Genomic DNA, 12,877 nt, shown 5'->3' with positions numbered 1-12,877 from the left:
TATGGTGGTGGTGGTGACAGAGGTGGAGATACCCCACCACCAACTTTAATACCCACTTGGGAGGCAGAGCTCTGTGAGTTCGAGGCCAGCCTAGTTTACGCAGACTTCCAGGACAACCAGGGCTACACAGAGACCCTGTCTCCAGAAAGAAATCATATTCTAGGGCTGGGGTCTTGGCTCAGGAGACAGAGCGCTTACTTGTCTAATACACCAGGGATATTGACACACGCCAGTAATTTGAGCCTGAGGCAGGAGAATCAGAAGTTCAAGGTCGTCCTCATCCACAGAGTGAGTTCAAATCCAGCCAAAGCTACCTGAGATCCCCAATCTGGACAAACAAAACAGTATGGTTGGTCTTGGAGACAGGAGTCTGACTGTAAATATAAGTGATAGAAGCCGGGCGTGGCAGCACACGCCTTTAATCCCAGCACTGAGGAGGCAGAGGCTGGCGGATCTGTGAGTTCAAGGCCAGCCTGGCCTACATAGTAAAATCTTAATCAAAAAGTGCAGTGGCAATCTACATTGTACTTGTTATTACATGGTGTGTGTGTGTGTGTGTGTGTGTGTGTGTGTGTGTGTGTGTAGGAGGTCAGGACACTTAGGGCTCCGTTTTCTCCACCACGTGGGTCCTGGGATCCCACTCGGTTTGTTAAGCCATCTCACTGATTCCACACACACCCTTTTTCTGTCGGATGGAGTCTTGAGGTGGAGTCCAGCCTGGCCTTAATACGCTTCTGTATTTTCTGCCTCCGCACCTGACTGCTGGGAACCACACCCCCTGCTGTGGCGAGCCTGAGGAGAAAGCTCCTTTTTAAAACTTTTTTTTATTTTATGTCTACGGGGGCTCTGTTTTCACGCACATCTGAAGAGGGAATCAGATCTCATTGTATATGGTTGTGAGCCACCATGTGGTAGCTGGGAATTGAACTCAGGACCTCCAGAAGAGCGGACAGTGGTGCCCTTAACCGCTGAGCCATCTCTCCAGCCCTGAGAAAACCACATTTGAATGATGAGATAGAAAGCCGAGTTTGAATGAGATTGCAAGGCAAAAAAAAAAAAAAGACAAAGGATGACCACACTGAGATTAAATACGTGTGTAATTGTGCAAGTGCCTACCAACACAGCAGAGTTCCCAGTCAGTTCCCTTCTCCTGTACCTCAACGACATTGAGGTGTCACTTTCAGAAGGTCGAGGAAGGAGGAGCAACATCCTTTGGGCCTCTTTACCAGAGGCCTGGGCAGAGAGAAGTTAAGCAATTTCCCAGGAGAGACAGGAAGCAGAGCCCAGAGACGCACAGCTTTCCCTCTGCAGACACACAGCATGGGGGCCCCAGAGTCTACAGCTCCCCTCTTGTTGCCAATGTCCAGACTCGCGTGAGGTTCCAACCCTGGCCCCAGGGGCTGACCCCTGGCTGCCTCCTCTTTCTGACTTCTTAGGGGAAAAAATAAAATAAAATAAAATAAAACACAGCCCAGGCCAGGAAGCATCCATCACGGAGCTGTCCAGCTGAGGCCGGAGGGGCAGAGGTCAGGCGGGAGGTGACCTCAAGGACTCTGTGGGGACTCGGATCCGGCTAGGCTCCAGCTTGAGAGGCTGGAATTTTTCCCACCCCTGAGACTTTGCCTGCATCAACCGAGGCAGGCGCCCTGGATGCCGCCAGCCCAACCCTGTCCCCCCAGTCCCCCACCCCAAGCTCCTTCCTCTCTGGACAAGGTTTCCCCAGCTAAGCATGGATGGGGGCGGGGTGGGGGTGGGCCCTGCCAAGGTGGCAACAGCAGGACCGAGAACCTCCTCAGCCGCTGGGATAGATAAAATAGTGGCGTCTGGCTCAGAGTGGTCAAGAAAGCGCTGGCCTCTGAACCACACGGTATCAACTACATAGTGTCTGGCCTTCTGTGCTTCTGTCGATGTTCGCTGTTTTCCCTTGGAGTTGGACCCCAGCCCTGGTGGCCTTGGGTGTGTGCAAGGAGTGCTTGGCCCCGGGCCCTGTCTTCCCTCTCCTACACTTGGGACTCAGCCCTTCCTAGTGTTAAATAGAAACCTCTTTATTCTAAGTGTCTACCGTTTCTTAAAATCTTGGACTGGGGCCAGACCTTGAGGTTGGGGGAGAAAAGGCGGGGCTGAGATATTTCTGTAAGAGCCTTCCAGAAGGCTCCCCACCAGCCATGTTGGGCCATGGGGGAAGGGAGGGTGCTAGGAATGACTCCGGCAGCCTAGGGGGAACTAACTCTTCCATGGTTCTGGCCTCAGTTTCCCTTCCGAAGGGGATGCTACTGGCTGGGTGGGATATCTAGGGGACCTGCCATCCCAGAGCTCTGTGGCTCAGGGAGGGAGTCATGTGGAAGGAAGGAGGGTGCCTCAGCAGCAACCCGGGGCGCCCCGGGAACCTCAGCGCTCTGCTCTGCTTCTAACTGGCGTCGATGGAGGACGAGGCCGCAGGGGCAGACAAGCCAGACTGGGCCTAGCCAGCCGGGACACAGGGAGGCGTCCCCAAAACAGAGGGAGGCCGAGGCAGAAAGATGAACGGGGCACAGGGATGTCGGCAAAAAAGGCCCGATCTCGAGGGGGTGACAGGGCACCACCTTCAGATAGCTCCAGGTCCCGAGCCACCGCCAGGATCTCCTGACGGGCAGCGGGGTTGCGAAGACCTCTGATGTCAAGGAGGGCTGCCACATGCTTCCGCCTGGTGGGAAAGAAACACAGAGGTACTTGAGAGTCCTGAGACCCAGACAGGTACCCAGCCCATCAGTCCGCACCCCCCCTCACCCCCACCCCCGCTTGAACTCTCGAACTCTTTGTCACATTTCCTTGTGTCATCTTGTCCCAATCTCCTGCAGACATTCCCAAAATTTCCATGTAGAATCTTCCAGAATCCTCACCTGCAAGCCCAGTAATAGAATCTTTTTGTTCAACGTCTCTAATCCTCATTAATTTAGCTTTCAGTCTTCACCCTAATTCCCCACAGCGGTCTCCTTTTTAATAGAATTTTTTACAGCAATGGAGACTGAAGCAAGAATCTCACACCTGCACTCAGGAGGCAGAGGCAAGCGGATCACTGTGAGTTCGAGGCCAGCCTGGTCTACAAAGTGAGTCCAGGACAGCCAAGGCTACACAGAGAAACCCTGTCTCAAAAAACAACAAAACAAAACAAACAAACAATCAACCAAACAAAAGAACCTCACACCTAGGAGGTTCTAGGCAGGGGCTCTACCACTGAGCCACACCCCAGCCCCTCACTGGGGGATTCTAGGCAGGGGCTCTACCACTGAGCCACACCCCTAGCCCCTCACTGGGGGATTCTAGGCAGGGGCTCTACCACTGAGCCACACCCCAGCCCCTCACTGGGGGATTCTAGGCAGGGGCTCTACCACTGAGCCACGCCCCAGCCCCATACTGGGGAATTTAGGCAGGTGCTTTACTGCTAAACTGTGCGTCTAGCCACCCGACCCCCCTCCCCTTTTTTTTTTAGGTTTTATGTTCAGACAGTGTCTCACTAAATTGCCTGGGCTTGGCATGGGCTTCTGATTTTCTTGTCTCAGTCTCCTGAGTAGGGAGTTTTACACACAGGATTTGTCTCCAGATGCACTTGCACTTGCTGGACACCTCAGCAAACACTTTAGTTTCCTGGTCACTTTCCTCCCGGTGGCTTCATTTGTCCTCACTCAGCCTAAGAGCGTCACCCCGTCGTTAAATCCTAGCCCTCTATCTCTGCAGGCCAGGCTTGGAAGCTTCCCACCACTGACCCCCACCTCCCCCCCCCAACCCTCACCTCACTGTCTCTTCACACATGCATCATCCTGGAGCTTTCGTCCTCCAGAACACTCACCTGTCACTCCTGACACTCCCCCCAAACGAGGCACCTCGTGCTGGAAGCCCATTAACTCTAGAAGCCCTCATCCTAGATCCAGGCTGCTAGAAACTTCACTTACCTGATTCCAAACAAACCTCCCAACCTGGTGTGACCGGATCACACCCCTCATCCCTCATCCTAGCCCTGAGGCAGGAGGATTGCCGCACATTGGGAAGCCAACTGGGGCTGCCTCAAAACAAACAAACATCCCAGCGCTTGGGAGGCAGAGGCAGGCGGATTGCTGTGAGTTCATCACCAGCCTAGTCAACAAGGTGAGTCCAGGACAGCCAAGGCTACACAAACAAACCCCAAACCAGGGCTGGCTGGCAAGATGTTTCAAGGCACTTGCCACCAAACTTGAGGGCCCCCCTGGATTCAATCCCCCAGACCTACATGGTGGGAGAAATGAACTGGCCCCTTGCAAAGTGTCAGTGACTTCCACATGTGCACTGTGGCATGTGTGCTCCTACCTGACACAATAATAGTAATAATAATAACAACAACAACAATAATAATAAAGATGCTGAGCGGGATGGCGCATGACTTTAATCCCAGCACTTGGATGGCAGGGACAGGTGGATCTCAGTGAGTTCGAGGCCAGCCTGGTCTACAGAGTGAGTTCCAGGAAAGCCAGGGCTCAAAGAAGAGAAACTCTGTCTCAAAAAACCAAATCACCATCATCACAGCCCATAGCCCAGCTCTAAGCCCAGCTTAGCATCTTAACATGGGACCATTCAACTGTACCTGAATTCAGCCTTAGATTGAAGCTCTGCTTCAACTTCAGAACACACGCGCGCGCGCGCGCGCACACACACACACACACACACACACACACACACGGGATGCTTGGAGCCCTTGAAACCCCATAGACCTCTGGGGCAGAATCCTCTCCCATCACCCCAAGCTGTCAAGCCTGGAATTTAGACGGGCTCCCACCTCACCCCCACAGCACCACAGTGCCAGGAAGCCACGCCTCCCATTGCTACTTCATTAGACCCGCCTTCCGTCACTCATAGGTGGCCGTGGCCTGTCCTGAGTGTGAAATCAGTCTGCTGGTCCTGGCTTTCCACATTCTAACTATGTCACTTGAGAAAGATGGAGTTCCTGCATTCTGCAGGTTATTTCTTTTTCTTTTCCTTTCTTTTTTTGGTTTTTTGAGACAGGGTTTCTCTGTGTAGCCTTGGCTGTCCTAGACTCACTTTATACACCAGGCTGGCCTCGAACTCACAGCGATCCGCCTGCCTCTGCCTCCCGAGTGCTGAGATTAAAGGCTGCCTAAGAGAACATCTTAGGTGAATCAGTTCCCCTTACGTCACAGCAGTCCACCTGCCTCTGCCTCCCGTGTGACTCTTTTTTTAAAAAAAAAAAAAAGATTTATTTATTATTACGTATACAGTGTTCTGTTTGCATGTACAGCAACACACCAGAGAGGGCACCAGATCTCATTACAGATGGTTGTGAGCCACCATGTGGTTGCTGGGAATTGAACTCAGGACCTTCGGAAGAGCAGTCAGTGCCCTTGACCTCTGAGCCATCTCTCCAGGCCCTATTTTTCATTGCTAAATAATAATCATAATAACAACCACCACCTTACTTTGACCAATTTTACAGTCCCCTTGTGGTGCTGTAGATGGGACTCATTGCCTTGTGTATGTATACCAGGTGAGGGCTCTACCACTGAGCCCCGCAGCCCCTCACTTCTCTATCTGTCATTTAAGCATTTAAGACTTTTTTTGGGGGGGCGGCATGAGCCATCACACCTGGCTTTTGTTTTCTTTTATTTTTCCAGACAAGGTTTCTCTGTGCAGTCCTGGCTGTCCTGGACTCCCTTTGTAGACCAGGCTGGACTCGAACTCACAGCGATCTGCCTGCCTCTGCCTTCCCAGTGCTGGGACTAAAGGCGTGCGCCACCACCGCCGGGCTGCAGTTGTTTATTGTCAAACTGTATCATGAAGTTGTAATTCCCATAATCAGGTCACATGGGGTATTGCCATCCCTGGGCAGCGGACAAAGAGGGTGAGACTCCGGGAAGATCTCAACAAAAGGAGGTGGCCCACCTAAATCCCGACGTGCCCGCTGCTGTCCCCTGAGTGTGCGCCCACATGCCCGTGTGTGTCCCCGTGTCCCCGGCGGTTCCCTGCAGGGCCAGCCCTTCCTGCCGCCAGGCGGCCTGCGCCCCCCCACCCCCCCCCCCCTTGCCCCGGGCTTCCTGTGGCCGCTTGTTTGTTTGCGAGCCCTGGTGGCGGTGGCGGCGGGCGGCAGGAGGGAAATCGTATTAAGAATGCCCTGGTCCCAGCAGGAAACAGCAGTCAGACACGCTCGCCGCCACCCTGCCTTGGCGCAAGCCAGGAAACGCTGGGACGGATGCCAAGGAGACCCGGGCCTGCCTGCGCCTCACCTGATGTCTGGGTAGTCGCGCACGAGCACGCCGACCTCCACCTGGATGCTTGGGGTGTCCTCCAACTGCAGGATCTCGGCCAAATGTGGCACCACCTGGTCGAGCCATGAAGCCTGGGACTCCTGTGGGGACAAGAGCTTCGGGGTCACCCAATGCACCCACCACCCCAGTTCCGCCTCCGTGCTGAGCCTGCTCCTGCCTAGGGCTCTCTACTCTTTCCCAAGTGTTAAGGGCTCAGAAAGCAGAGTGGTGAGGGGTTAGCTATAGCCCTTGCTTATATGACGGAGAACCCGTGTTATATAATCTAATCTGAGTTTATGCAGATAATCCAGGCTTGGGTAACAGGATTTAAAACCTGCAGGCTGGCAAACCGGGGGCGCGGTGGTGGCGCCCGCCTTTAATTCCAGCACTGGGGAGGAGGCAGAGGCAGGCAGATCTCTGTGAGTTCGAGGCCAGCCTGGTCTACAGAGTGAGTTTCAGGACAGCCAAGGGCTACACAGAGAAACTCTGTCTCAAAACAAACAAACAAACATAACCTATTCCATCCATATTTGGTGGCATATACCAATAGTCCCAGCATTGGGAGTTGGAAGCGGGGGTGGCTAGGGTTCAGCCATCTTGAGCTCTAGAAACCCAAACCAAAAACCAAACATATAGACAAAACCTAACAAACACAAATGCCAACTCTAGGTATCTAGAGGCTATCGAAAGAAACAAGAGGTCGGGCGCATACACTTGGTAAACTGAGGCCTTGGGTTGGTCAATTCCTCAAGGGGCAGGGAAGTGTAAGATAGAGCTATTCCAAGTGGGGGCTGAGGGCCAGCATGTGTGAGGAAGGCACTGGGTCCCATCCTCGGCACTGCCACCAAAAGAAAAAAGTGCAAAGCGTCACCATGCAGAAAACCATGGCTAACAAGGCTGGAAGGACTGCCTGTGCGCTCTCCTAGGGCTGCCTGCAAATCCACAGCAGTTATCTTGAAAATGTTTCAATAAATAGGGGTGGGGGGAAATCCCAAGGACACAGGCGATGAATCCCGCTAGGAGCAGCTGGGGAGTTCACGCTCGGCCCTGACAACTGTCAAGAATAAGATTTGGGACTTGAAGTTCTTGGATTTGGCGATCTTGGATTCGGAGATTCTTTGTTTTAATTTTTTGGATGCAAGGTCTCACTCCCTAGCTTTGGCTGGCCTGGAACTCAAATATGTAGACTAGGCTGGCCTCTGAATCATGATTTTCCTGCCTCATCCTTCTCAGTGCTGTGACTGCAGGATTACCATACCTAGGGTATTTTTTTCTCTTTAAAAATAGTCAGGCCAGGCCAAGGCTAACACGGAGAAACCGTGTCTTAAACAAAACAAAACAAAACAAAACAAAACAAGACAAAAAAACACCACTAAACCATCCAGGCAATGGTGGCCCATGCCTTTAATCCCAGCAGAGGTAGGCAGATCTCTGTGAGTTCGAGGTCAGTCTGGTCCAGGACAGCCAAGGCTACACAGAAACACCCTACATCCAAAAACAAAACAAAAAAAAAACAAAACCACCAAACAAAAATTATTATTTTAAATGTATGGGTCTTTTCTCTGTGTGGATGCACGGGGCCCCAGAAGCCAGAAGCCAGTGTTGGTTAAGTTACAGCCGGCAATGAGCTGCCATGTAGGGGTGGGGTGCGCGGGGAGTTTTCTGCAAGAGCAGCCAGGGCTCTCGACCCTGGTGGCAGGTGTGCACCATCACACGCAGGTTCAATTGCCTTCCCTGTCCAGCCAGCCAAACCAAGCGCCCCCCGCCCCCGCCCCGTGCCCCCTGCCCCCTCCCGCAGCCCTTACGCCCCCCCATCCACCTGCCAACCCCCCCCTCCCCGGCTTTCCCAGCCCAGCCTCGCACTCACCAGACGCCGAAACAGCCGCTGCAGCTGCGCCGCGTCCTCGCGGAGCCTCCCGGCCACGCGACTGCGAGTCCTCGCAGATCGGCAACGCAGGCGCCCGCGGAGCAGTGGCCGCACATACTCAACCAGCGCCCGCCGGTGCAGCTCAGCCACCAGCACCTGGGCACAGTGGGAGGCCAGGATAAGGTCCCTACCGCTCCCATCCATCAGGCTCACGGGGGTGGGGGAGACCCCGTTCCACGCTATGTCCACCCAGACGGGACACTCCTGACCCCGCCCCTCCAACGTGAACCTTCATTTTCTCACATACTGCCCAGTTTCTCTACAACCAGACCCTTTACAGGTCCCCTCATCCTACCTTAACCTTAATCAGATCGGACACACACCACTGTCCCTAAACCGTGCCCCACCCAAGGCTTAGCCCAGGCTTTCCCAAAGTCTTCCTTGCAGAGGCCCCAGCCTGGCCCCGCTCAGGGGCACGCCTCCCTCTTGCAGGCTCAAGATGAGGAGCCAGCTACCTGGTCCCAGAAAACCGACACCCCACTTCGTAGGCTCTCCCTTCCCCAGGAGGAGAGCATTGGGGGGGGGGGGGCATCTCTGTCCCCGCCAGCGCACCTGGTAAGGCTCGTCCTGCATCCTGCGCAGGGCCAGGGCCTGTGCGCCGAGCGTGCCCACGACTCCATCCAGAGCCTCGGAGCTGTTCAGCCACCTTCTTCGCATCAGCTTGTTGAAGTGCGGCTGGGTAGGACAGTGTGGAGGGGAGGATGTCAGCCTCGCCCCTCTACCCTCCCCCCTCTACCCTCCCACACTTCTCTTAGGAGAACTTTTCTTCCCCTCCCTTTTGATTGCGGGCGGGACAGGCTGGCCTTGAATTCTTAAATCTCTGGGCCTCTGCCTGCAAATCCTGGGATTTCAGGAGTGCACCACCACCATGGGCTGGGGGCACTTTACTTAAAGGCAGGGTGGGGCACGCCTTTAATCCCAGCACTCCGCGGGGGGCGGGGGGGCGGCAAAGGCAGGTGAATCTCTGTGAGTTCGAAGCCAGCCTGGTCTACCAAGTGAGAAACTCTGTCTTAAAAACAAAACAAAAATAAAAACAAAAGCAAAACAAAAACAAAAAAGGTTTTCTGAGCCGGGCTTGGTGGTGCACGCCTTTAATCCCAGCACTCGGGAGGCAGAGGCAGGCGGATCGCTGTGAGTTCGAGGCCAGCCTGGTCTACAAAGCGAGTCCAGGATGGCCAAGGCTACATAGAGAAACCCTGTCTCGAAAAACCAAAAAAAAAAAAAAAAAAAAAAAAAAAGGTTTTCTGAAGGAAAAAATCCACTGGTTTAGAGGACTGGGGGGATGTTAGGAAGGTGAACTGAAGAGGAGGGTTAAAACTCCCTCAAAGGTGCAGAATTCAGACAGCCGTGAGCTTGTGAGAACCAGGGCAGAGATCAATGGATTGTTTTCCGGTCTCAGTGCAAAATGAAAACAGGAGACCCATAGCGGGGCGTGGTGGTGCACGCCTTTTAATCCCAGCACTCGGGAGGGGAAGGCAGGTGGATCGCTGTGAGTTCAAGGCCAGCCTGGTCTACAAAGCGAGTTCCAGACATAGTGACACCCTATTTCAAAAGAACAAAAGCTGGGCATCGTCCTGCAAAACCGACTAGGACTTTCAGAGCTTTGTTCATCATCTTCATCATCGCCATCATAGTTTTGGGTTTCTCTGTGGAGCCCTGGCTGTCCTAGAATTCTCTGTGTAGACCAGGCTGGCCTCGAACTCAGAGATCCACCTGCCTCTGCCTCCTGAGCACTGGGGTGAAAGGCGTGGGCCACCAATCCAGCTTCATCAACATCTTCTTCTTCTTCTTTTTTTCTTTTCTTTTCTTTTCTTTTCTTTTTCTTTTTTTTTTTTTTTTTTTTTTTTTTTTTTTTTTTTTTGAGACAGGGTCTCTCTGTGTAGCCTTGACTATCCTGGACTCACTTTGTAGACCAGGCTGGCCTCGAACTCACAGTGATCCGCCTGCCTCTGCCTCCCGAGCGCTGGGATTAAAGGCGTGTGCCACCACTCCCTGGCTTCATCATCATTTCTAATTCAGTTGCTCCAGCACTGCGGTTTATCCTAGTCCTTTTTTGTGATCAGAATCTCACCTACCTCAGGCTAACCACCAACTCTTATGTAGTAGAGGTGATCTTGGGTTTCTGATTTTCCTGCCTCCACTTCCTGAGGGCTAGGATCATAGGCAGATAACACCATAGCCAATTTCTATGTATTTTGGGGGGGGGGGGTGTTCTCTGTGTAGCCTTGGCTGTCTTGGACTCACTTTCTAGACCAGGCTGGCCTCGAACTCACAGCGATCCGGCTGCCTCTGCCTCCCAAGGGCTGGGATTAGGGACCTGTGCCGCCACGCCAGGTTACATGTTTTATGTTGCGCCAGGGTCTCATTGTGCAGCCCAGGCTAGTCTCCATCTTAGGGCCCTCCTGCTCCAGCGTCTCAAGTCTCCAGACTCTGGAAATGAGCTCACTGGGACTTTGACGAAAGTGACAACACACAATTAGGCCAAGCCTGGCCTTCAGTAAGTGTGTTCTGGGAGCTCTGCGACCCGAAAGCCCAGGCTGGTGCATGATGGAGGTTATAGGGATAAGGCTGGCCTGAAGAGCAGGGCTGGAGCAAACAGGCCGCTCGGGGTGTGAGGAGGGTCAGCTTTCCCTTGGCAACACAAGGGGCCCATGGTACGTAATAAATAGGGGAGGGAGAGCGTCAAGTTCCCACCCTGCCTGGCATATGCCAGAATTTATGCACACACACACACACACACACACGTATACACACACATACATACACATATATGTACACACACAATACACAAATACACACAACATGCAAATACATACAACTACATACATACCCATCCATACACAAACACACATACATAAACACATACACACACACACACACAGTCGCCAGTACTGGAGCACAGCTCTGCAACTGTACAGGCTGAGTACGCGCGTGGGCTGTCTGACTCCCTTTCTGCCGTCCCTCCTCCGTGATCCCATGCCAGTCTTATCTCCCAAACGCTCTCCTTCCCTTCCTCCCTTATCTACCAGCTTTCTCAGACCTTCCTGTGCCTCTAATCTTGTATCTCAAAATATACAATGTAAGTAAGGATGAAGGCCACAGACTTCTCTGGGCTGGAATCCTGGCTTTGGGAAGGGTGAGACTCGCCAGGGCTACATAGAGAGACCCTGTCCCTGACCCCACCTCAAGCCCACGAATCCAAAAATGGAATCAGGCCTTGCATCGGGGTGCACTCCTTTATTTTCCCCCTGAGGAAGCAGAGGCAGGTAAATTTCTAAGTTCCAAGGCAGCCTGAGCAACATAGTGAGACAGGGATTCAGTGAGAATGAATTGGAGATGTGGCTCAGTGGTAGAGCCCCTGCCTAGAATCCCCAGTGAGGGGCTGGGGGTGTGGCTCAGTGGTAGAGCCCCTGCCTAGAATCCCCTAGTGAGGGGCTGGGGGCGTGGCTCAGTGGTAGAGCCCCTGCCTAGAATCCCCCAGTGAGGGGCTGGGGGCGTGGCTCAGTGGTAGAGCCCCTGCCTAGAATCCCCCAGTGAGGGGCTGGGGTGTGGCTCAGTGGTAGAGCCCCTGCCTAGAATCCCCCAGTGAGGGGCTGTGGCCGTGGCTCAGTGGCAGAGCCCCTGCCTAGAATCCCCCAGTGAGGGGCTGGGGGCGTGGCTCAGTGGTAGAGCCCCTGCCTAGAATCCCCCAGTGAGGGGCTGGGGGCGTGGCTCAGTGGTAGAGCCCCTGCCTAGTGTGGAAAGCCCTGAGCTTGGTCCCCAGCTCCTTAAAGGGGCAGGAAAGCAAAGCTCTGGCATATGCTGCTGCAGTAAGTGTTCTGGGTGAGAAACCAACAGCACTGGCATACTCCAGGGCTCCTCCTCCTTCCTCTTCCTTCCTATACAGCAACAGATGAGGGTAGAACTATACTGGGCATGTTGACTCTGAACTCCCAGGCTCAGGGGATCCTCCTGCCTCAGCCTTCCTAGACAAGTCACTATCTATCTTGGTTATTTATTTATTTATTTATTTATTTATTTATTTATTTATTATTTTCGAGAGAGTAGCTGTCTCTGTAGCTCTGGCTGACCTGGACTATGTAGACTAGCCTGGCCTCTTGAAGGCTGCGGTTATACATGTGCTCTGCCAGCCGGGCATGCAGCCAAGGTACTAGTATTTTTTTTTTAATTTATTTATTTTTATTTTATGTGCATTGTATGTCTACGGGTGTCAGATTTTTGGAGTTACAGACAGTTGTGAGCTGCCATGTGGGTGCTGGGAATTGAACCTGGGTCCTCTGGAAGAACAGTCAGTGCTCCCAACCGCTGGGCCATCTCTGCAGCCCACCAAGGTACTAGTTTTATTTTATATTTTTTTCGAGACAGGATTTCTCTGTGGGTAGCCCTGGCTGTCTTGGACTCACTCTGTAGACCAGGCTGGCCTCGAACTCACAGCGATCCACCAGCCTCTGCCTCCTGAGTGCTGGGATTAAAGGCGTGCGCCACCACGCCGGGCTCTAGGTGCTGTTTTAAGTGTCAGAACTTCTTCGTAAAACTGAGATGTCTGAGTTAAGGTTTGAAAGAAGGGAGGAGTGGGAGGCGCAGGGCTATCTGAGAGAAAGCACCCAAGCAGAGGAAACTGAGAGGCCTGGGACCTGGGGGCAGGAAAGCGTTAAGGAGCAGGCGTGCTGGTGCAGGGAAA

General features: G+C 53.3%; 1 protein-coding gene across 1 annotated transcript in view; it reads right to left on the bottom strand.

Annotated features, from left to right (window-relative positions):
* Nucleotides 1-1,879: 1,879 nt before the first annotated feature.
* Nucleotides 1,880-12,877, bottom strand: part of Exoc3l2 (exocyst complex component 3 like 2) — a 31,669-nt gene continuing 20,671 nt past the window's right edge. Inside the window, exons 9-12 of the mRNA XM_051162530.1 lie at nt 8,749-8,871; nt 8,137-8,292; nt 6,249-6,370; nt 1,880-2,683 (exon numbers count right to left, since the gene is read on the bottom strand). Of these exons, the coding sequence (XP_051018487.1) occupies nt 2,389-2,683; nt 6,249-6,370; nt 8,137-8,292; nt 8,749-8,871 (696 nt within the window). The 3' untranslated portion in view covers nt 1,880-2,388. The remainder of the gene's footprint in view (nt 2,684-6,248; nt 6,371-8,136; nt 8,293-8,748; nt 8,872-12,877) is intronic.

Source organism: Acomys russatus, chromosome 19, assembly GCF_903995435.1.
Source record: "Acomys russatus chromosome 19, mAcoRus1.1, whole genome shotgun sequence".
Lineage (NCBI taxonomy): Eukaryota > Metazoa > Chordata > Mammalia > Rodentia > Muridae > Acomys > Acomys russatus.
Note: the sequence above shows the minus strand (reverse complement) of the source record. Positions and strands in the feature narration are given on the sequence as shown.